Below are 23,924 nucleotides of genomic sequence, written 5' to 3' on the forward strand. Positions count from 1 at the left end.
AATTACTAGTCAAATGATATTAAGAACAGACGCTATATTGTTGACGCCAACAGCGTCATGTACAGAATGTCATTAAGAGGAAGTTTTAAGCACCTTAGCTCATATCGCTTTCGAACAGTTTTGGATTAATAGTATCGTAAGATGGTACATATTCAATTACCCATTAATACCTTTTAAGAGTGGGGAGAAATTAAATCTCCGTAACGTCCCGTTGAGTACAGCACTGGGCTCCCAGCCCAGATCAGTGGTCGACAGACAGACTTGATGAATGTGATTCGCAAGAAGTAAGGAAGAAATACTTCTATTTTTTTTAATGCTTACATTAAAACAAATTCTAACTCCAACCTTTAAAACAATCCTCTTATTTGTCAACTTCTCGTATAGCCGAATCTTTAGGTGGATCCCACATAGTCTCAGGTTCGATTTCTGATTGGTGTACAAAATCTTTCAGAGTGCTGACTTAGCATCGTAAGACAATTAAGGAACTACTTTAATTAAGGAGTAGCAAACTCCTGTCAAGGAAACCACAAATATAGGCGATAGTAACCAGCTCAGATATAATAATACATCGTCTAACTGAACATACAGTAAGTCATCTGGCCGACCCTAGCCCTTGTTAGCTATGACTTAGTTTTTGGTAAATACATTTTACTACTTAAATAAAAGCTCATTCGCGAATAAATAGTTTGAGATTTAATTGTTTTTCAGTTATGATTTGAAATTAGGATAAAACTTATTTAACTCAAATGTCAAACTCGATCAAAACATATTACCGGTCTATAATCACCTTCGATCAAAACATATTACCGGTCTATAATCACCTCTTTTTCTTCTGGCATCATTCTTTAATCTTCCTGTCTTTATTTAGCTAAATCTTATTCAATTTGCTTTGTTGAATTGGAATTTAGCATCTCTTTCAGCAGCGAGGCTAAATAGACATGGACTTACAGCTTAATGTGCGATCCGAACCATATGAACCTTTACCGGGAATCAAACCCGGGTTTCCCGCGTCAAAGCTGAGTACACTAACCATATAATCATGAGAAGGCTCGAATTTTATTTAGCATAAGAATTATATCCCTAAACTCATCTTAGAAATGTAATCTTTGATCTTTACGTCCATGGTTATGGTAAAGGAGACAGTGATGGTGAGAAATGAGTGAGATGGTGGAATGAAGAAAGTGAGACGAAACGGGAGAACCCGGAGGAAACTCACCCGCACGGTGTTTGTCCACCACAAATTTCACTTGGCACGAGCTAGGATCGAACCAGGGACCGCATGCACCAGATGTGAACACTCTACCACCGACCCACTGCGGCCACAAACTCATCTTGGAAACGAGAACCATTTAAATAATGTATCATTTTATCTCTGTGAGGGAAGGAAGGAACTGCTCAAGCCAACCTTTTACATACAAAGTATGATGCTAGTTATATTCCATAAGTGCCTTACTGATTACAGTGCTGTAAAGAAAACATTTAACGGCACATAGAAACATACATTGTTTAACAAATAATAATAATAATAATAATAGAAAGCTAGAAAGGTGAAGATAATGATTTCGTGCAAGAAAGCAAGAAGAGAACGAGGTTATGAAGAAATTTTGGGCGCATTGCCATCAGCATACAATTTTAGGACGCTTCACATGTTACATAACTTAACAGCGTTGATGCTCATTCTGTTAGAATGTTTTATGTCAGGCTCCATAATTGCAGGACTTAATCCACTTTTTTTCCGTTCGAGGGGACACAAGCGTGTACCACGAAAAAAAGATGCTGTAAAAAGTAGCATGAAAGTATGACTATTTCTTAAAATTGAGCCATATACCTCAATTTCGTAATATGAAAGTAAATATGAATGGTAATTCTTTATAATGTTCAACTGAAAATACCTGACACATTTTATTTTATTTTGTTTTATTAAATCATTAGCCTCTGCAACAACAGTTCAGTCACCCAGTTAATGTAAATATGAACACATTAAAATATTTGTAAGAACCAGTTTCGTATTCATTCACAAATTACAAAACTGGTTTTGTTTGTTGTTCGTAGTTATCAGGGTTACGTGATTTAATAATTTCTTAGTGGCCAGCGGCTTACGCAAAAGTGCGTTAAGAGGAGGTTCAAGCTCCCAAATTCTATAATTTCAGGTGTTTGTATAGGGGTATATATCTTAATATTAAATGCTTTTTTTTTTTTTTTTTTTTTTTTGCATATCTTGCTAAAGAACGGTGTTAGAAACGCTGAAACCCTCCTTGTGTACGCCACTGTTTACCACTATTTTAATAAAAATATTTGCAAAATTTTTAAATTTTTGAAATGATTTTTTTTATTAACGACCCATCTTTAGGCTACTGTTACTTAATAATATATTTGTCTTTTATGTACAGTGCAATATAAATAACCAATCTCTTTCAGCAGAATATTTGTGGTGGACAAACACCATGTGTGTGAGTTCTCTCGGGATTGTCCCGTTTCCTCCCACCTTCTTCATTCCACCATTTCATTCATTTCTCATTATCACCGTCTCCTTTAACGTAGCCGGCATAACCGTTGGACGTAAAACTTAAAGATTTCATGTCATTTCTCCAGCAGAATAAAAATTTTCATTACTATTGTCAATGAACGACATTCCTTTTAGCGTCACAAAAATTGGTTTCCCTCGATTTCTCGAAAAGTACACATAAGAATTCACATTCAAGGATGTAATTTTGTTCAGTTCGACTAAAACAATCCTATGATACATGTCTTATCTTTGGATAAAGTTGTGGTTAAGCAATAATCACAATATTTTTTATACTTTTGGGCCATATCTAAAATGAAAATGAAATCTGTCAGTTTTACGTCCTACTGTTATGCTGGCTAGGCTAAAGGCAGGCCCGTATTTAGATAAGTGCTATTCTGTGCTTGAGCATAGTGCGGCGGAATTTAGGGGGCGGCAAAATTTTGGGTATTTTAAAAATGAAATTAAATCTTTAAGTTTCAGGTCCCACGGTTATGCCAGCTAGGCTAAAGGAGATGGTAATGTTGAGAAATGAATGGAATGGTGGAATGAATAAAGTGGGCCGAAAAGGGAGAACCCAAGAAAACCCACACGATGTTTGTCCAACATAAAGCTCACTTTTGGCGCGAGATGGGATCGAAGTAAGGACCCCATGCATCAGAGGTGAACGCTCTACCACTGAGCCACCGCAGCCTTCAGAATATTTTTAGAGATTCACAATAAAGTTATATTTAAAACTAGCAACCCGCAGAGTCCCGCGCAAGTGCGAGAAAATATTTTAATGTGTTTAATTCGCTCTAATTATAGTAGTTACTAGTTAGCTAGCTTATATGTTTATTTTTAAAAAGTCATCCTCTCCCACCCCAATCGGTGGAAATGAACTCGAGCATCATGAAAACTGATACCGTTAAACTCAGCGACCTCAAAAACTACGAATTCAACACTAACATCTGTCGTTTTCGATTACTTTTAAAATCTCGACTCTCCCTGGGGAATGGAGTATGACCTTGAGGTTGAATTGGATTAAAACTGTCACTATTCATCTCAGCGACCCCAAAAACTATGAATTCAACTTTAATATTGGTCGTTTACCGGGAGGAGGCTGAAAATTTTGTGCGGGGGTGACAAATTATTTAGAGCACAGAGGCGCATTATATATAAATACGGGCCTGGCTGAAGGAGACGGTGATTATAAGAAATGAATAAAATGGTGGAATGAAGAAAGTGGGAGGAAACATGAGGACCCCGAGAAACCCCACAAACACGGTGTTTGTCCACCACAGAATCCACTTGGCGCGAGCTGGGATCGTACCAGGGACCCCACGCAATAGAGATGAACGCTCTGCGACTGAGCCACCGCGCCTGGCTTGTGCGATATCTAATTAAGCGTACTGTATATTGTCATCTTTCTGCTGTTATAATAAACAGCTTGATAAGGGCTTCAATATCAGTTTCATCTTTTATGATATTATTGTACAGTATTTTTTTTAAAATTCGTTTTTCATATTTATCGAATACTACGCATGAGAATTTATACCCACTTGTACCATTTTGTTCAACTTATTGACACATATCGATTGGTTTATGTCTCATTTTTGTCATTTTTCTTTTTAGTTCAATGCTAATAATATTGCAAATTGTCTTGTTGAACGAAGTGGATTAAAACCAGGGAACACTCCCTTGTGTACGTCTGTTTGTCGGAATTCGAATTGATGTTGTTTGGGTACGATGAAAAAAACTCAGATGTCTTAGGGACTCATTAATTACACTGCAGCCACTTGTGCTAATGTTTTTAAAAGATCATTTAGAAAGTTGCAAGCGTCTCTAGAAGTATGTTTCATGAAAGACGTTTAAGATAAATTTCTGTATGTGATTTTGTCTGTCTGTAGAAACCATCATGTATCTGAAATGAAATTTTTGAGTTATGCCGGCTAGGCTAAAGGAGACGGTGATGATGAGTAATGAATGAAATGGTGGAATGAAGAAAGTTTGAGGAAACGGGAGAACCCCGAGAAAATCCATGCATACGGTGTTTGTCCACCACAAAGTTCACTGGGCGAGAGCAGAGTTTGAACCTAGGACCCCATGCACCAGAGGTGAACGCTCTATCACTGAGCCACCGCGGCCCCATCATGTATCTGAAATCGGTGACATTATTTATTTATTTATTTACTAGCAGCGTTCACCCCGCTTCGCTGCGGTCACCCCGGAACGCAATAAACTTTGTTACTTAGATAATTTTTACTTTTTCGCTTTCAAGTGATATGATAAAAACCATAGAAGATTGCAGTAAATCTTAACATTATATCGCCTGTCATTTATGTTAACCCGCCCCGCTTCGCTGCGGTCATCCCGGTGCTGGCATATTGTAAAAGTGTCTGTAAAAATAAGCAAATCAATTTAAAAATTTTAAACAGAAGATTCAAGCTATTTTCCGCTGTATATCGCCTGTCATTTATGTTAACCCGCCGAGTGACACGGTCATGCGGGTTGCATATAAATACGTTTATTTTTACCTATGATGAACTAATAACAAAGGATTTGTACGTTATGGACACTTGAATGGTCAATTATCTCAAGACACTGGTAATTAAAAATTAAAGTGATATGATAAAAACCATCTAGGGTCCAAATCCTAATAACCCCCCAAAAATGAAAGAAATTGGTTCAGCCGTATTAGCGTGATGAGCGGACAAAGGATTTTGTACGTTCTCTTTTATATATATAGACTAGCAGCGTTCACCCCGCTTCGCTGCGGTCACCCCGGAACGCAATAAACTTTGTTACTTAGATAATTTTTACTTTTTCGCTTTCAAGTGATATGATAAAAACCATAGAAGATTGCAGTAAATCTTAACATTATATCGCCTGTCATTTATGTTAACCCGCCCCGCTTCGCTGCGGTCATCCCGGTGCTGGCATATTGTAAAAGTGTCTGTAAAAATAAGCAAATCAATTAAAAAATTTTAAACAGAAGATTCAAGCTATTTTCCGCTGTATATCGCCTGTCATTTATGTTAACCCGCCGAGTGACACGGTCATGCGGGTTGCATATAAATACGTTTATTTTTACCTATGATGAACTAATAACAAAGGATTTGTACGTTATGGACACTTGAATGGTCAATTATCTCAAGACACTGGTAATTAAAAATTAAAGTGATATGATAAAAACCATCTAGGGTCCAAATCCTAATAACCCCCCAAAAATGAAAGAAATTGGTTCAGCCGTATTAGCGTGATGAGCGGACAAAGGATTTTGTACGTTCTCTTTTATATATATAGATTTTACTCCTTCGGGTTAATGAAGAAACAAATAGTAGATTATACAAACTCAGTTATCATTAATTTTGAGGTATCAAATCGAGGGAAAAATATTTTAAAGATTTTGGAGTTCTTAAAGTGTCTGACCGAACTGTTAGTGGCCAAGCAGCAACAGTTCAAGAGCAGCCAAATGAAATGGGAGAAAATTCTCCCGAGAAACCTCGTATCTCACGCACGATGGATCTTCAGTCATGAGCGGCAACAAACGGAAGCTTGGGATGCAGTGCTTTTCAAAAATAAGAATCTTAGTCAGTTGTAAAAGTGGATCTGAAAAGGTAGGGGGACGCATGACGTAACGCCGTCTCCCGTGCCTACCTTAACCCATTGTAATTTTTAGGAAGTGGTGGGACGTCATAGATATTTTTGGAAGTTGGGAAACGGCGTCTTCCCGGTTTCCCCTCACTTTTACCCCTGATCCCAATACAAATTATCTGCGTTGCTATGCAAGTCAATAAACTTTATTCTTCAATGCTCGGCATCGTCTTCTTCTCACATCATTTTTTTTTTCAGTGTGTACAAGGTAAAGGAATATATATATATTTAAAAATCTCCGAAAAGAATGAATTATTTGATAAATATGCTCAAAAGAAGCTAGATAGTATCTCACCAACAAGGTAATATTTTCAGCATTGTTTATTTAATATTGTTCTTGAGCAAAACAATAAATTACTGGACTAATTTAAGCAAGACAAAAATATCAAAATAAATTACAAAAATAAAAAAATCCAGTGTTGAAGCAACAGGATTTCTGCGCAAATTGCAAGATCGCAATTTATTTATTGGCTAAGTTCTATTACAGAATCTTGTCTTAATACCACTCATTCTAGCTTTGGAACTTCTTGTATAAATTAAAAGAAGAATTCTGACCAAAGCATATAACTAACAAATAATAGCGTTTTAGTTATTAGTTAATATTATTAGTTAATATATGCTTTGGTCAGAATTTGTCTTTTAATCTTGTCTTATGTTAGTATTCCCTTTGGTTCTACCCAAAAGAGACAGATATTGTTCAAGTCACTGAATCTGTTTACAATTGTATCAATGCTGTATATAGTGTTTAGTGAACAAAATAAACCAGTTACAAACTTTAGTAAACGTATGGTACCGGTAATGGATTTACGGCCAAACATAGAATATTACTTATGTACTTATAAATAAATAAATAAATAAATAAATAAATAAAATTAGAGATAACATTTGCTTAAGTATGGCTTCTACCATTATCCTAAAATGGAAATATTTTAGATCTGTCCTATCCCTTTTTAAAATCCATTAGCCGTCCCTGAAGACATAAAATAAAGATGCATTAAAATGATCATGACAAATGACAATGTGTCAAAACTTCTTGAATGTTATTTTGTGCTGCAGCAGTATTCCATTGTGGAGAACTGAACAAGAAGATTTTTACTAGAACCTCTTCACTATACGGAACGGTCTTTTTTTTTTTTTTTTTTTTTTTTTTTAATAAGAAAGATAGGAGTAGACATGTTAAACTTAATAAAAGACTTCAATTTATTGTATATCTAACTTGATTTTACAATTCTATGCATTTGTAGTTGTAGTGTTATAACTGGTACCCTTGTTACACACGAGGAATTTCTCCATTAAAAGAAAAAAAAATTCTGTATACTATAGTTAATTCGACCTATTACAAACTATTTTTCTATACCAAAATACACACTAAATAAAATAATGCATAGTGATGCTTAAACATTTTTGCACTAAAAAAGATTATGAGTCACGATGTCATTAACTATTCATTATTTCATTAGTTTCATCACCCAACCTTTATTTGATTGGTTAATGGCATTATATATATCACTAACTAGTAAGATACGAAATAGTAAATGCATACATAGATAATCGATTAACTTACAGCTCTTTGTACGTTCAACGTGTGAGATTTTCAGCGTCTATTTCTTGCAAAACGTAGTCAAAATATAACTACAGGGAACTTGTGTAACGCACACCCACAATGCTGTACAATTGTGATCCATTCAATTACATCTACTAGATTTTCGAAATACTAGTAGATTGTTTGATTGTTTATTTCTTATGATAGAAGAAATTAATTGCCATTGATAATTTGGCTATTTTTCGTTGACATAATCGCCATGAACCTCCAAACATTTCTGGCAGAGTGGCTCAATCTTCCCCGTACTTTTGTATGAAAATCTTAAACCTGAGAGTGCAGCCAGTCCAGGACTGATGTCGAGTATTTCACTATTGTTGAAACGCTTCGGTGCAAGCCACATTTTCAATTGAAGAAAAAAGAAAGAAATTGCTGGAGGCAATTGGGCTCTAGGTTTCCATAGAAATATTTGAATTGTCTCAACAATATGAGCAGCTATGTGTAGGGGGCGTCGTCATGGATAAGAGGAAGTACAGAGTATAGTATTTCTCTGCGGCGATTTTGGATGACACGTCATACATTATTCAGTGTTTGCCAATACAGATCTGCTGTAATTATTGGTCCTGGTTCCAAGAATTACACAAGAATCATACCCTTTTGGTCCCAAAACATGGCTGTCATGATTTTTTGAACTGATACTGGTTAAACTGAAAGCAAGAATTGGAAACAGGGAATTCGTGTTATTATTCAGTTCAAGATCTTTCGTCGTCGCGAATTCTGTCGAGGAATTTGTAGCTTAAAATATATAAAACGATAATCATGGCCGTATGGTTGCGAAACGTGTTCGCTTACTCCGAGGGAAGCGTCTACACTGAAAGTATTTCAGAATAAAATCGTGAGACGAATATTCCGACCCAAGAGGAACGGGAGCGGGAATGGCGGAAAGTTCATAACGAGGAACTGCATTATTTATATCGTTTACCAAACGTTGTTAGTGTCACTAACAAGGAGAAAGCAGACTTTTGTAAATCAACTTCGGGGCCATTTTTTGCAAGGTGATAGCGCACATTTAAAGTGTTCATATTACAAACTGGGAGAACTCAATGGCCTAATATAGCGGAGAAAAGGCATCTTAAAGTTTTCGACTCGTCGCATGTATCGTACGATGCGCAAAGTGATCAAGTGACGGCGTGGTAGAGTCAATAGTGCAGGTGGCAATAGCCGAGTGGTCTCGGGCGTTCAGCTTCGTATCATGAGGCGCAATCCACTGGGGGTTCGAATCCCTCTGAAGAGCAAGGTCGGAATTTTAACTGTCCTGGATATGTATGTATTCGTGTCCCTGTCGAATATGGTAAAGGTCAAAGAGGCCTTGTATACGAGGAAACTCGGGTTGCTCAGGAAACTGAGGTATGATCGGTTGATCTTTTTTTTAAAAAGCGTCTGTGACTCCCGTACAAAGGTTCACACGCTCGATCCCTGCTGGAGTCAACTTTTTTTTATTTGTTTTTTGCTTCAACCAATAAAGTAGCCATTTGTAGCTACAAGTAAAATGTCAATTCACCATATGTTTATAATGAATTAAAATAATAGAAATATTCAAATCAGTTGTAAAATCTTTCAATGTTCCCTGTTAACGAGCAATAAAATGTAATTATTTCGTAAATATATTGATATCACGAATTATATTGTGGTTACCACAATCGTGTAAAAGCGTTCTTGACGCTTCGTATCTACATCTGTTGACAGTATGCCAATTACTGGTGCAAATGGCACGGGGGATGAGGGGGACGTGTCCCCTGAAATCTTGGAACTGGGGGACTGTACTCCGGAATAATGTGATTTGAAATGTATTTTGGGAAGAAATGTGATGATTTGTGCCCGATTGCCACAAAGGAAAGTGAGATGAAATTATTAATCCCCCCAGAATAAGCCTCAAATATGCCCGCCTTCCAATGTTGAAGACAACTCTGCTCCCCTGATCTTCCGCAGCATTGTTTTTCAACTTCATAAATATTTTGAACATTACTTAAAAAAATATGAGAACAGTCTTACCCGTCCCCCCAATGTTGAAGACAGATTTGCGCCGCTGATTACAAGGGAAATAAGGGGGAAATCTTTGGTTAAAGCCACATCCAGTGTTACCAAAGGAGATTTCCTTTTCATCCCCCTTGTAATTCTCACACTGTCAACAGACATGGACACGAAGCGTCAAGAATATTTTTTATATAGCGACTGTGGTAACCATAATATAACTCGTAATAGATACTTATAATTCAAGAAATATGCAATACAGTAGGTATTTATAATTCAAGAAATAAGAAAAAAGATCTCCAGTTCCTTACCAGAGGGTAGCGTTCCCAAAACTAATGCAACGTTCCCTCTTTGTACTGCCATACTGATACGTTGCATTAGAAAAGAGGTTGCTCTAGCGTCTCCTGACGGTAAATAAATGCGATATCCGACTTCTTTTATAAAGTTAGGACCTTCGGGACCCCAGGAACCACCTGATTCGATAGCTATAGTGACAAAATGATATTTGTCAAGTAAACTGCTGTACTTCTTGCGTTTTTCTGTTTCACGGCGAGCAGCCACGTCACCAGCTTGTGCTGAAGAAAAATTTAGATTTGATTGGGCGAAGGTATCGGAACAAGTAAAATCCCATAGATGTGCTTTTCCTTTCTTCCACGGTATTAGGGTCATACCATTTGGCCTCTTACCGTCTGCACGACTGCATCCCAACGGTTCGCATATAGAAGGAACGCTTGCTGAAATTAGTGCCCTCATGATAATGTTGACGCTGGAGTGGTGTGAATGTCTGCCCGCACTATTGGCACAGGCAGTGTTGGGAAGTAACGTAACGCAAGTAACGCGTTACTTTTTAAGTAACGTTTCCTAGTAACGCGTTACATTTTTTCCAAAGTAACTGTAACGGTAACGCGTTACAAATTTTTAAGTAACGTACCTAGTTTGCGTTACTTTTTTCGCGTTACATTTCGGATGAGTAACTACAATATATGTACATTTTTTTTCGGAAACAAATGTTTCTTTCCTGTAAGTGAATTTCTCAGAATGAAACAATCGAGCGTGAACTACGTATGTCAGTGACCGACAGTCACAGACACACAGAGAAACAGATAAGTTCGTAGTGCCACTTGCAGTTTTTTGAAGATGAGGACAGCCTTAGGGAAATCACGTGTACTGATTGCAAGCACCTGGAAGATTTTGTCGTAGATTTTGCCAGCTCCAAATCAATACATTCAGTGAGTGAACTAGGAGTGAAGTGGTGTCGGTAGTCTATTTTACTTTGATTGGTATTGTTTTTATAAAGATGGAGAACGAAAATATTTTACCGTTCGCACATTTGAAAGAATACTTTTTTCTTAAGAACTGAGGATGATGGTGGACAGAATTTAAGAGTAAAGTGTCTGAAGTGTCACGGCAGAAAATATTTATCAACAACTAGGGTGCCATAATTAACGATTTACAATAAGGGTTTAATATGAATAAACTGTGTTCTGATGAGCAGGACTACTTTATTAGTAGAAAATAGTTTGCTGATGGTATGTGATGTTGGAATTCTTTCAGATCAGTTTGCTTATCCTACAGTCCAGTTGATTATAGAGTAGGGTAATGTTTCTCTATATTCTTTATTTTTAATTTTACATAACAACATTGTTATTATTATATAATTAGTTTAGCAGAATAATAATAAGCAACCATTTTTCTAACGCATAGGGATGAGCACGAGTCAAGCTAAAACTCGACTCGACTCGCATTCAAGTCTAGTTTCGAGTCAAGTCAAGGGTAATATCCTCGAGTCGAGTTCCGAGCCGATTCAGTTTTTCACGTCGAGTTTCGAGTCCAGTCGAGTTTGATACATGGTTCGTTCGTTTTAAGTCGTCTTGAAATCATGGCCTACACTGGAAAACGAAAGCCATGAGAATTGTAAGCTAAACAGTAATATGGAATACTTTTATTGTTGCTCACGAGAAGGGACACTGCTCGCATCTCGTCTCGTCTCGATAGCGAGACCACAAGAGATTTTTTATAACAAGCTCAGCTCGGCTCGGCTCAACTGAGAAGATGGCTCGAGCCGGCTCACTTCGGGTGAACCATCGGCTCGAGCTGGCTTGGTAGGGATGAGCCATTTGCTCGGTTCGGCTCAACTGAGCCGAGGGCTGTAGCCGAGTCGGTTGGGTGAGCTGTTGGCTCGGCTCACTTCTCGGTTCGGGTCGATGGTGAATGAGGTGTGAGCCGAGCTGCTCGAGTCCTTGAAAATTCTAAACCCGGGTCGAGCAGTTTTGAAGATATTTGGCCAGTGACCTATAACTTTTAACATTGTTTGGCTCGAGCCCGAATACTCAACCTAGACCCTCAACCTAAATTCAGAAGCTCGTGAACAATGTCCTTGAATCCTAGACTTCACGACTACCGAGGATGGCAATCAATTAGTTTTTTTTAGTATTCAAATACAAACCGCCTATCTTTCATTTTTATATAAAATGTTGTTATAATAATAATAATAATAATAATAATAATAATAATAATAATAATAATAATAATAATAATAATAATAATAAGTTGTAGTAGTAGTAGTCTCATTGATAATAATTATACTGTCTATGTAATATACTTGAAGAATGTACTCGAAACTACACACCGGATTTGGCTCGAGTCGACTCGAAACTTGACCCCAATTCGAGTTGAGTTGGAGAAAATTTTTCGAGTCGAGTTCTCGGGTCGAGCTCAAAGATGTCTGTTTCTAGTCGAATCGAGTGTGAAAGAAAACTCGATAGAACTCACTCGTGTCCATCCCTACGAGTAACGCAGTATGGCATTTTATCAATGTTACATTATATGAAAATGTTCATATATCAAGTAAAAATTTGTCCTTGCATTTACATAAAACGATTCAGAACGTGCAATAATAATAATAATAATAATAATAATAATAATAATAATAATAATAATAATAATAATAATAATAATTATTATTATTATTATTATTATTATTATTATTATTATTATTATTATTATTATTATTTATTATTATTATTATTATTATTATAGTGGTAGTAATAGCAGTACGGAAAATTGAAGTTAAATTTTTTTTTTCACATTTTTAAAGTTTCGGACCTAAAAGTAACGCGTTAGTAACGCGTTACTTTCGAAGTAAAGTAACAGTTACTTTTTGGGGACAAGTAACGCGTTACATTTTAAGAAAAAGTAAAGTAACTTGTAACGCGTTACATTTTTACAAGTAACTTACCCAACACTGGGCACAGGAGAGTCCGTGAAGGCCCTTCTTGTTTACGAAGTGAACTTTGTGGTGGACAAACACCGTGTGCGTGGGTTTTCTCGGAGTTCTCCCGTTTCCTCCCACTTTCTTCATTCTACCATTTTATTCATTACTCATCGTCACCGTCTCCTTTAGCCTAACCGGCATAACCATGGGACGTAAAATTCAGATTTCATTTCATTTCATTTCTTGTTTACGACACTTCTACAGGCAGAACATCTGTGTTGCTCGCAAACATCTGCTCCCAAACGCAGTGTACTGGCAATTCGAAAACTGTCATTAGGAAGATGCAATCCTAAAGAAGGTGATGGGATAGCATGGAGCCAAGTGCCTGCTTCAGAAGATGATGTGGCTAGGAGTCTGGCCTTGTCTTCTGGGTTATCGGATGACTGAAGTAGAGAAGAAAAGTGATGATTTATAAGGGAATCGTCCCAAGAGGATTGTAATCCTCTCTTATCAAGATCAGGGGGATCTGATCCCACGATAAATACCCACTTAGAGATGCTGTCGTTGACATCCAAATCCGTTACAAGGCTAAGATCTTGTTGGAGAATGGTCTCGATCAATGGCTTAGCGCCATAGAATGAAGACAGAAAGAGTGAAATAGTTAGGTCCATGGCGTGGCGAATGCCGAGACTCCGTGGTTAACAGGGAGGGACGCCTGCAACCAAGAGTTATTGTTGAGTGAACAATTCAGGATAGATTCTAGACCGATTTTTAAGGTGTTGTCATAGCATTCCAGAAGATCAGCATCCCGCCAAGATGGAGCACAGCGAAGAAAGTATAACAGCCTTGACATGGACAATGAGGCGCGTAGTAGGTAAAAGGCAGTGTGTGCTGAAATCAAGAAAAGACATGTAAAGAAGAATTCTAATTTAGAAATGTTGTCTTTTACGGTAATATTCTAGGTCTTGCCTCATTAGATAATGCTGCTCCTAGTAAGCTGGCGTTATCTGACGAAATTCTTTGAATCCCAGGCGCGGCTTCGTCAAACAGCTTGAAGAGGTTATTAGCCTGCTCGTTGGAGACTCCGAGAAAGCTGACCTCACATTTGGAGAAATTCATTTGCAATCCGATCTCCTTAGCCTGTCTACGCATAATTTCTAATGTCTCTAGTACTGTATCCTTGTCTCCAGCTACATTCCCGCCATCCAAATACCATATGTTGTTCCGTATTGATACTGTTAACGATAGATTGTAAAGTTAGTACTAACAAACCAGGGCCAAGAGGGTCGCCTTGTTGTACGCCACGCTGAGAGAGGATTATTTCGTCTCCTAAGTATAAGTTGCTCGGTTGCGAGTAACACTGATGGACGTATCGATAAATTGACAGAAAACTTTTTTTTTTTACCTGTATGAGCATAGAATCACGATTCAACTCGTTAAATGCGTTTCTAAAGTCTATCTTCAGAAACACTTTCTCCTGATGGTGTGGAAAAGAGTAGTACATACGAGCAGCGTGGACTGCTGCTTCTGCTCCATGTGGGACGCAAACTTCCAGTTGGTGTGGCGATAGAAATTGTGTTAGAGGTTCTCTAATTCTATGCAAATGATTTTGGCTGACTCGTGATATCAATATATTTACGAAATAGATTACATTTTGTTGCTAGTTAACATGGAACATTGAAAGATTTTACAACTGATTTGAATATTTCTATTGTTTTAATTCATTATAAACATGGTGAATTGACATTCTACTTGTAGCTACAAATGGCTACTTTATTGGCTGAAGCAAAAAAAAAAAGCCAACTCCACCGGGAATCGAACCCGGGACCCTTTCTACGTGGGTTACATACGTTACTGCCTTTGCCACGCCGGCACTTGATAACTGTGCGCATCGTATGATATATGCGGAGAGTCGAAAACTTTAAGACGCTTTTTCTCTGCTATATTAGGCCATTGCACTCTTCCAGTTTGTAATATGAACACTTTAAATGTGCACTATCACCTTGCAAAAAAATGGACCTAAAGTTCTTTACCAAAGTCTGCTTTCTTCTTGTAAGTCTAGGCTCAGGTAGGCAGGTCAAGTAGCCAGAATGGAAGAAAGTAGGGACGCTTTCAAAGTTTTAACTGTAAATCCAATGAGAAAACGACCATTAGAAAGAACCTAGGTGCAGATAGGGAGACAATATTAAGATGGATCTCGCAGAAATAGAAATCCAAAGTAGAAACTGGATCCAATTGGCGAAGGGCAGAAGTCAATGGAGAGCATCTGTGGGCACAGCATTGAACTCCGGGTTCTATAAACCATAGGATCAGTTTATGGTGTTTGAATTTCTTCGCTTTCGGAGAATCAGAGTGCTGCCATTGCTTGACTGCTCTTCGACTTCCCAGTGACGTGCAATATCCAGGTTTCATATTCCGTCACTATGTGAGAAAAGAGGTCATCCTTCCCCAGCAAGACAAAAAAAAAAAAAAAAAAAATCACATGCAGTTATCATTCTTTGCTCTTTGTGGACGTCTGTCAGCATTTTAGCATCGATCTCACACAGATTGTGATAATCCAGCTTGTCAGTTGCAATTCGATCGAAAACTCTTTGGCAAGTTCAGTTATTGTGAATCGGTGATTGGATGGCACTTTCTCGGTAACGCGTTCCAATAGATCGTCTGTCTGAATACTAGGCCTTGCACTGCGCTCATTGTCATGAATATATAAATATCCTTCCCGAAACTCTCTGCACTATTACCTGACCTTCCTTCGCTCGTTACTGCCGGTCCGTAAATGGCATACAATTCGCGATGGATGTCAGCCTTATACTGTTCTTTGGCATTCAGAAATCGCATAACAGATCTCACTTCATATTTGGCTGGATATTGTATTACGGTAACAATTTCACCTTACTGCTATTCGCATATACGCAATTCCATTCCCACGATTCTATTTTTGTAGCAAGCACAGAATATTAGGACATGCTCCTGTGCATACTAATATTTATCAGTGTTGCCATCCCAACGTAAAAGTTATCTTTTTTTAAACATACGACTCGTATTATAACATTTTATAGAATTAGTTTCTGACCTGTTCTGGATTGTTGTCATTCAGTTGATAAACAAGTTAAACTTTTACCTCTTATTATCTTCGTCATTCAAGTTACTATTTGTATCAAATTAAAGCAAACACCAAAAATATAGGCGGGTTGCGCGCGCACCTTACAGCTCGCTGTTGTCAACTCTCCCTTGTGATGTGCCAGCTCCTTCCCCTCCTATTGCAGGAGTAAGCAGACGACAGCCGTTTACCCAGCCACAGCTCAAAGCCTGTTCTGCTGTAACCAATCTTCGCGCGAAACATGAAACCTTGACAGTGACTGAGCAAGACAAATGTAAATGTGGCAAGTGCGTACGTCGCTAGTTGGCTGTTGCTCTCTCCACCCGCTTTTTGTTGCGCGCGCAACCCGCCTATATTTTTGGCGTCTGCTTTAGTATTGTATAGTTCCTAGTTTACTTACATTAACTATTGATAAGTCATTTGTATATTTCGTTTCACGTATCAAATATATATGTATATATTTTTCATTTCAGAACCTAACCTGCTACCAAGATGGAGGATGATCGGGAGGATGTACAACTTGCAGATGGACTGAAGGATTGGGAAGTGCTACCAATGAGGATAGAAGAACAGAATGACGAAGACACTGTTAAAAAGTTGTTGAAGGGACTTCATGTGGATGGTGACATGGGAGAAGCACGAGATCAAGTACCCGAATGGTTAGATATGGATTTGTTTCGTCACGCCCAAGAATTCTTCAAGAAAAATATGTTTTCAATCGTGTTGGGTCATGTCCTTTCGTTAATGCTAACTTTTTCTTTCCCTCGAATATTGTCTCCTCTCATTTATACAGGGAAGTCAGACACTACAGAATCATCGATGAAACGCTATCTATCCACACTTCTTCACATAAGACTGTGGTATGAAGACGACATATGGGATAAAAACTCCAAAGCTTCACAAAGCATATCCCAAGTTCGTTCATTCCATCGCTCCGTTGCGAAAGAACTGAACAATAATCAGACACGTGTAGAATCACGGATGGTTCTGGCGAATCCAGAATGTCCGATGATTAACGCAGTTCGAAAAGACATGCAACAAAACTGCCCAATAGCAAGACGAGAAGATACAGTTTCAAATGACATTGGTACAGTTTATATAAATCAAATGGACATGGCCTTAACACAATTTGCATTTGTAGGTTTGTTGCTCTTATACCCAGAACGATTTGGGTTGCATAGAATGTCTAAACGGGATTTAGAGTCAATGGCACATTTTTGGAGAGCTATCGGCTGGCGCCTTGGTATGCAAGATAAATTCAATATATGTACAGATAATTTAGAAGAAACACTGCAAGCGTGTAGGGATATTTTGGATCGTATTGTCAAACCACAACTACGTACAGTTACAGGTGATTATGAACACATGTCCAGAGCCTTATTTAACGGTCTCCGCGTATATGTTCCAACAGTATATTACGAATCAATGCTAATGCTCATAGCTTCTATCATACAAATACCATTGCACAACTTCTATTCCGCTGTATCATGGTATTATCATCTATGTTACTGGAACATGAGGTTTGTGTTGGAATTCGTAATGCAGCTCCCTGGAGCCATGCAAGTGTTAAATTATCTTCTAGAATTGGCAATTTTCTTATTATTGGACCCCCCAAAGTTTCTCCAAGTCTTTTGGCGTCCAATCAAGATTTCACGTCCTTCATGAATATATGTAGGCTATACTTGTAGTATATGAATTAAACGGGTATATACGTATGTGTGAGAGAGGAAGATATGTGTAAAAATGTATATTAGGGAGAAATAAACAGAGTGAGAGTGTTTTAAGTACATCACTTCACGGGAAGCTATTCACCAAAGCTAACTTTAAATCGGAAGACCAAATCAATTGGTAAGAAATGATTGCATACTATATACTTACACAAACAAGAGTACTTCTTTCTTTGATGGTTACGTACAGAACAGAGCAGAAAAATGTAGGAAAAATCGCCAGCAAAAGAATGCAAATACGTTACACCTTTTTATTTCATATCCACAATTGAAGTTTTATACCTTTAAGTACAGACCTAGTTCCCAATTGCCTATATCAGTGGTGCTCCATGTGAACGTTAAGGTCCCCCATGGTATGTACTCGTTTTCAAAGGAGGCGCTGGAACAAATATGGACAATTGGGTAGTAACAGACTATTTTGGGGACATTTGAAATGTCATGATATCTTCAGTTATTATTATTATTATTATTATTATTATTATTATTATTATTATTATTATTATTATTATTATTATTATTATTATTGAATGAATGCCGTTATGCATTTTAGAAATTATCAACAGTTCAGAGTTATTTTTACAAATAACAATAACAATAGGCATTTTGGCTCCTTTTAAAAAAATCGTCCAAAGAAACACTTGCTTTTCCATTTCTTTTGAAAAGTGAGGAAGGCATGTGCACATTAAAAAAAAAAATAAATAAATAAAAAGGAATTACGTTCAGCCTTGGGCATGAATGGATTTAATTAAGATAACGGAAGGCTCTCAAAACAAACACATTCACACAAGGGGGAGTTTCTCACACAACTACTCGACATTCACACAACTACTCGAAAAATTTGAGTAGTTCATATAAAAAATGGAGATTCATCGGGATGGAAATTGTATTCATATAGCCATATTCATATAAAAAATGGAGATTCATCCACCATCTTTTATCTCTAAAAATCATTTCCTTCAGTTTCTGCATTGATTTTACTAATATAAAATAATTATTATAACTTTATTAAGTGCCTATATCATCAAATAAAGTTATAATATTTTTTTTTCTATTAGTAAAATCAATGTAGAAATTGAAGGAAATTATTTTTAGTGATGAAAGATGGTGGATGAATCTCCATTTTTTATATGAATATGGCTATATGAATACAAACTGAGTACGATTTTTAAAAAATGAATTCCATTCTTTCTATATACAGCAAAGAAAATTACATAAATAGGCTAATTCGTTCCAAAGTTATCGTCAAAATATCAAGTAATGAGTGTATTCGCTAGTACTGTTATTTCGAGTAATCCAATATTCTAACATTCTTCGACTTTCAAACAAATATTCTTTAATTTTCATTCGAATATTCAACAAAATAATTTTTCGAACAACGTATTAGTCCAGTAAACAAAAATTAACTTCTACAAGCAACCTTTTTTGTAGTGAAATGGTTATCGCTTAAGCCTTTGACGCCGAAGACTTTGGTTTGATTTTCGGTGGGAGCTTATGAAATTCGGATTCCATGCTAATCTGTAAATTAACGTGTTACATAGACTCAATGTTGAAAAAGGAATGCTAAACTCAAAATAATATTATTTAAGCAAAGAATATTCAAATAATGAAAGGAAAATTGAGGAGATGCCAAGCAAAAGGGTGTACGTTCATAATCACTGAACAGGTTAATACACTGAATTTCGTCATGGAATATTGCTTATACATATTATTTGCACTAGTCATGCAAGGGAATAACACACTGAAATGCATCAGAGCGAAATAATTTCCTCTTATACTTTTTTTTTTATTAATCAAACGCAGTAACATATTGAAATCCTCAAAGTGAAATATTCCTTTCATACTTTGCTTCAATTAATCAATCATGAAAGCAGTACACTGGAATGCATCAAAATGAAATACTGCTTATCATTTACCTTAATCAATCAAGGAAGGAATATCATATTCATTTCCTTTCTGGATTAAAGACCTTTGCTGCAATCACATTAAAAAAAAAATAATAGTGAATGAATAACAGATAATGTTAAAACAAATGGCATCCCATTCAAATAATATCTGCAAAACGCTAGTACCGTCTTCCTCGTAAATAAACCCTAATCATAGCAGCCACTGATATAGAAGTATAGTCTTGTTAAAATAAACTGGTGACCCACCTCTCTCTTTGAAAAGCCCTCTATTCTCACCTAGTGTTGGAATTAAATCAAATAAATGTGGATTTTCTTTGGTCACTTGAGACTTTGGTTAGAGCCAAAACAATCAAAGCCCTTCTAAAGCAAAGGGGTGGCAAAGTTTTTGTTGTCGTTGTTGTTGTTTTAAATAGAAATCTGTACATGCATTGTATTCGTCAAATTTGAGACTTTTTCCCGGTAAATTTTAGTGTGATTTTAACAATTTCTTGTGAAATTCCAGGAAAACCATGTAACTTATGGATTAGTTATGTCATTATTTCAGAGATGTGTATAGAATATTAATGTCTCTCATGTAATGATTTATACAAAGTATTGGCTGTTGCATTATATATATATGACTTGTTGGACACCAAATCATAAAGTTATCCATATTGCTTCTACTCTTAATCAGTTTAATGTCTTATTGAAGTAAATATATGTTTTGTGTGTACCCAGAATCGAGAGTCTGCTTATCAGGGATCCAACTTGAGTCCATATACCTCAAAGCTGAACGTAGCTACTTCAACTGCAATGAGAAGTCCAGCGACCTAGAGTGGTTTTCTATTTATAAGGGAAGCTGCTATTTTTAATGCATTATATATTCAATATCTAATGCATTATTGTTAAACGATTATTGCACGCATTATTCTATTTCTTAAAAGAAGTGGCGCTTCCACAACTTCCATGAACGCTGTTCTTCTGGAAAAGTCACAGAAATAACACGTGTTCTGTGTGAAGTACTTACTAAAGTAAAAAAGACCTAATTAGTTGTAGTTGATTCTTTTTGATTCATCAAAAAAAACTTGTATGAGTAAGTATAATTGATGTCTATAACATTACATTTTTCTCAGCGCGTTTTATATGAAAATTATATATAACAAGTAACATTTTGAGAATTACAATTTGATTTATTATTAGTTCATTAACTTCTTCTTGTGAATACCACGGGAAATCATATATGTACAGAACTATATTGTGAATTTATCAACAGTTTTGTGTGTGTATAATGCGATTGTAGTTATTGGAAGCTGTTGTTGTAAATATATATTTTATTTTCTAAATTTTAATCTTGTCTCTTTTTAGCCACTTTATGTAGTAGCTAAGTAGCCTAATGCGACCCAAGCTGTATTTTCATGGTTTTGATTGATTGGGGAGATTAATCGGGACGTCGGCAGCGAAAATATTTGACCACGATAAGCTAACTGCCGACATATGCTGCTCATGAATATACAGGGTGGCCCAAAAATAGGTATACAGTACCGCACTGATCAGCTCATTGAATTTTATATATTTTCTTATTGTTATTCATCAGGTAGACTTAGTTTCTTTATTATTTGTTCTTAATGTCTTTTTACTTATATCTTAAGCTCGGAATAGCCATGCGAATAAACTCATAAACTAGAATGTTATACTTCATCAACGCAGGGGTGTATACGTACTTTTGGGCCACCCTGTATATTAATTTTCTCATATATATACACTAGGAGTATTCAACAATTATGTCCCTGATATAGAAGAACATTTATAATTTCAGAAAGCCATTCATTACAGAAATGTAACAGAATTCACATGACAGTCTCTTTTTGTATCTTGCCAGAAGGGGACACTATCACCCAACGCACAAACCATATTAGCGTCCATCTAAGTCAGTATCAGGCTTTTCCGCTTTTCTATCAAGGCATACATCAATGTTCTCTGTTATCACAATCCGGTAGCACTTTGTATGCGTCGTCATTCTTAATCTGTGGATTACTGATTTCTTTAAATAATTTGTTCTTTTACGCACTTGCAGTTTTTTTTATTATTATTTCAAGTTAATTCATTCTATTCATTTTATTGATTATTATGTCTATCTGAAAATTTTAAGATAACCGTGTTTTCTGGCCCGTAATGTATTCTAGTTTGCCATTACTGTAAATTTAAAAACCTAGAATCAACCTGACTATCAAACTCTAACTTAATTTTACTAATTTTTATTTCTATTTGGAGAAATGAAAATGAACACAGCAGAAACGTACATTTCAGGGCCTAACCGAACAGAAATAAGAAATCGCTGTAAAGAAATTAAACAGAAATCTCCGGGTGTAACCGAAATTCCAGCTAAATTAATTTTAGCTGGAGGGAAAAAAATTGTGGAACAAGATACACAAACTCATTCTTCTCATCTGGAAAAGAAGGAATTGTCACAAGGGTAGAAGGAGTCAATCACTTTTCCAATTCACAAGAAAGGCTACAAAATGATGAAAATGAAGTGAATACGTTCCAAAAGAAATTGAAATAAATACAGTTCAAAAAGAGAAAAGTGAAAAGAGGGTGAAAGAAAAAGAAAAGTCAAAGATGAAAAGAAGAAAATCTAACACAGAAGAAAAATAAACGAAAAGAAATAGGACTGATGATGACAAAGTGAAAAGAGGAAGAAGAAGAACTACAGATGACTGAATCTACAGTCATGCCAGAAGAAACCTGCCAGAATGAGGAGGAAAGAAAAGAGGGAATTGTAGGGAATGAAGACACTGTGAATGAGAATTTGAAAAAAAAAAATAGAAGAAAATGACACCTGAGATAGTTAAAAGGATCCATCCCAGAAACCACTTTAGACAAAAGAAGTGTCGTGCAATTTTCTATTGGAAAATAATGAAGTCAAACATGATCTACTATGTACGTACATAATTACCTGAAGTGTGTTGCAACGAAATACACCAATCGGAACATAGCATCTCACTACTAATTACGTCCCAAGTAGCACAACATTTGAGGCCCAACCTTGTGTTTTCGGCTACGTCAACCATTTTTCCAACTATGTCCGATTTATCATCCACTTTTCAACCATCGATTTTCGAGCGTTCGGCCAATGATACAAATAATAATAATGATTTGTCCCAACCTACTTCTTGAGCGGTTGGGTCACCAGGTATCAACGTCTTTCTGAGAAAAAAAAAAAAAAACTATTCAATGAAATATCAACATTACATTCAGACTATTTACGCAACCAATATCCAACCATCGTACAGTGAGATATTTTCCATTTATTTCGGTGAAAAATAGGCCGAAATTCGATACAGAATATTCTGACCGTAAATTAACTACTGTTAGGTTTTTAGTTCAATAGTAGTAATATCACATGAGAGTTATCCCTTTCAACTTTTATCAGCAGGGAAGCTATAATGATAGTGATAACTCAGTGTAGACCAGTGGTGGTTCTTGAGGGAAGTCACACCGGTGAAAGTTAAAATGTTATTGCTGTAAGCAAACAAAAGAAAACACAATTTCAGAAAATGGTAAGAATTGATACATTTGATTCGATTTCTGCTTTTTGCTTGTAGCTTTTCTTTCTGGTATGACTTCCTCCAAAAGCAACTGTTGACAACTGAATAGTCATTACTAATGTAAGTTGAAAAGACTCTCAAAGATTGGATAGTGAACTTAAAATTTCAAGTAATAACTATAATAATTTGAAATAACTATTAACGCTTAATTTCTTGTCAAACTTTTTCCTTTCGAATATTGGCCAACTTTCGACCGAAATATCCCACTGAACGATGGTTGACTTGGTTGTATTTAAGTTTTACGTCTCACAATTATGCCGGCTAGGCTAAAGAAGACGATGATGATGAGAAATAAATGAAATGGTGGGACGAAGAAAGTGGGAGGAAATGAGAGAACCCCGAGAGAACGCACGCACACGGTGTTTGTCTACTACAAAGCTTACATGGCGAGAGCTGGGATCGAACCAAGGACCTCATGTACCAGATATGAACGCTCTACCACTGGGCCACCACAACTAAGTTTTGTCGCTAAAAAAATATGTTTATAAATATCACTAATGGTCTAAATAATTTGTTTTTAAAGATTTAAACTTGTATTCAATAAAGAAAACAAAACAAAATAAAAGCATGGAAGTTGTTTTGAAAACAAAATAAAAGCATTTTTTCTCTGAACTGTGATCTACCTTTATTTATAAAATTTGTTTGAAAATTTCATTAACTTTGAAGGCAATGCGCGACCGGA

At 36.4% G+C, this 23,924-nt stretch overlaps 1 protein-coding gene across 3 annotated transcripts in view; it reads left to right on the forward strand.

Moving 5' to 3' along the window:
- Positions 1–20,946, forward strand: part of LOC145664037 (uncharacterized) — a 59,895-nt gene extending 38,949 nt beyond the window's left edge. For all 3 annotated transcript variants that reach the window (XM_081730358.1, XM_081730359.1, XM_081730357.1), the window contains exon 2: positions 16,498–20,946. In XM_081730358.1, coding sequence (XP_081586484.1) covers positions 16,517–17,689 — 1,173 coding nt within the window. In that variant the 5' untranslated portion in view covers positions 16,498–16,516 and the 3' untranslated portion in view covers positions 17,690–20,946. The remainder of the gene's footprint in view (positions 1–16,497) is intronic.
- Positions 20,947–23,924: the final 2,978 nt, after the last annotated feature.

This window comes from Thermobia domestica, chromosome 11 (genome assembly GCF_964235325.1).
Source record: "Thermobia domestica chromosome 11, izTheDome1.hap1.1, whole genome shotgun sequence".
Lineage (NCBI taxonomy): Eukaryota > Metazoa > Arthropoda > Insecta > Zygentoma > Lepismatidae > Thermobia > Thermobia domestica.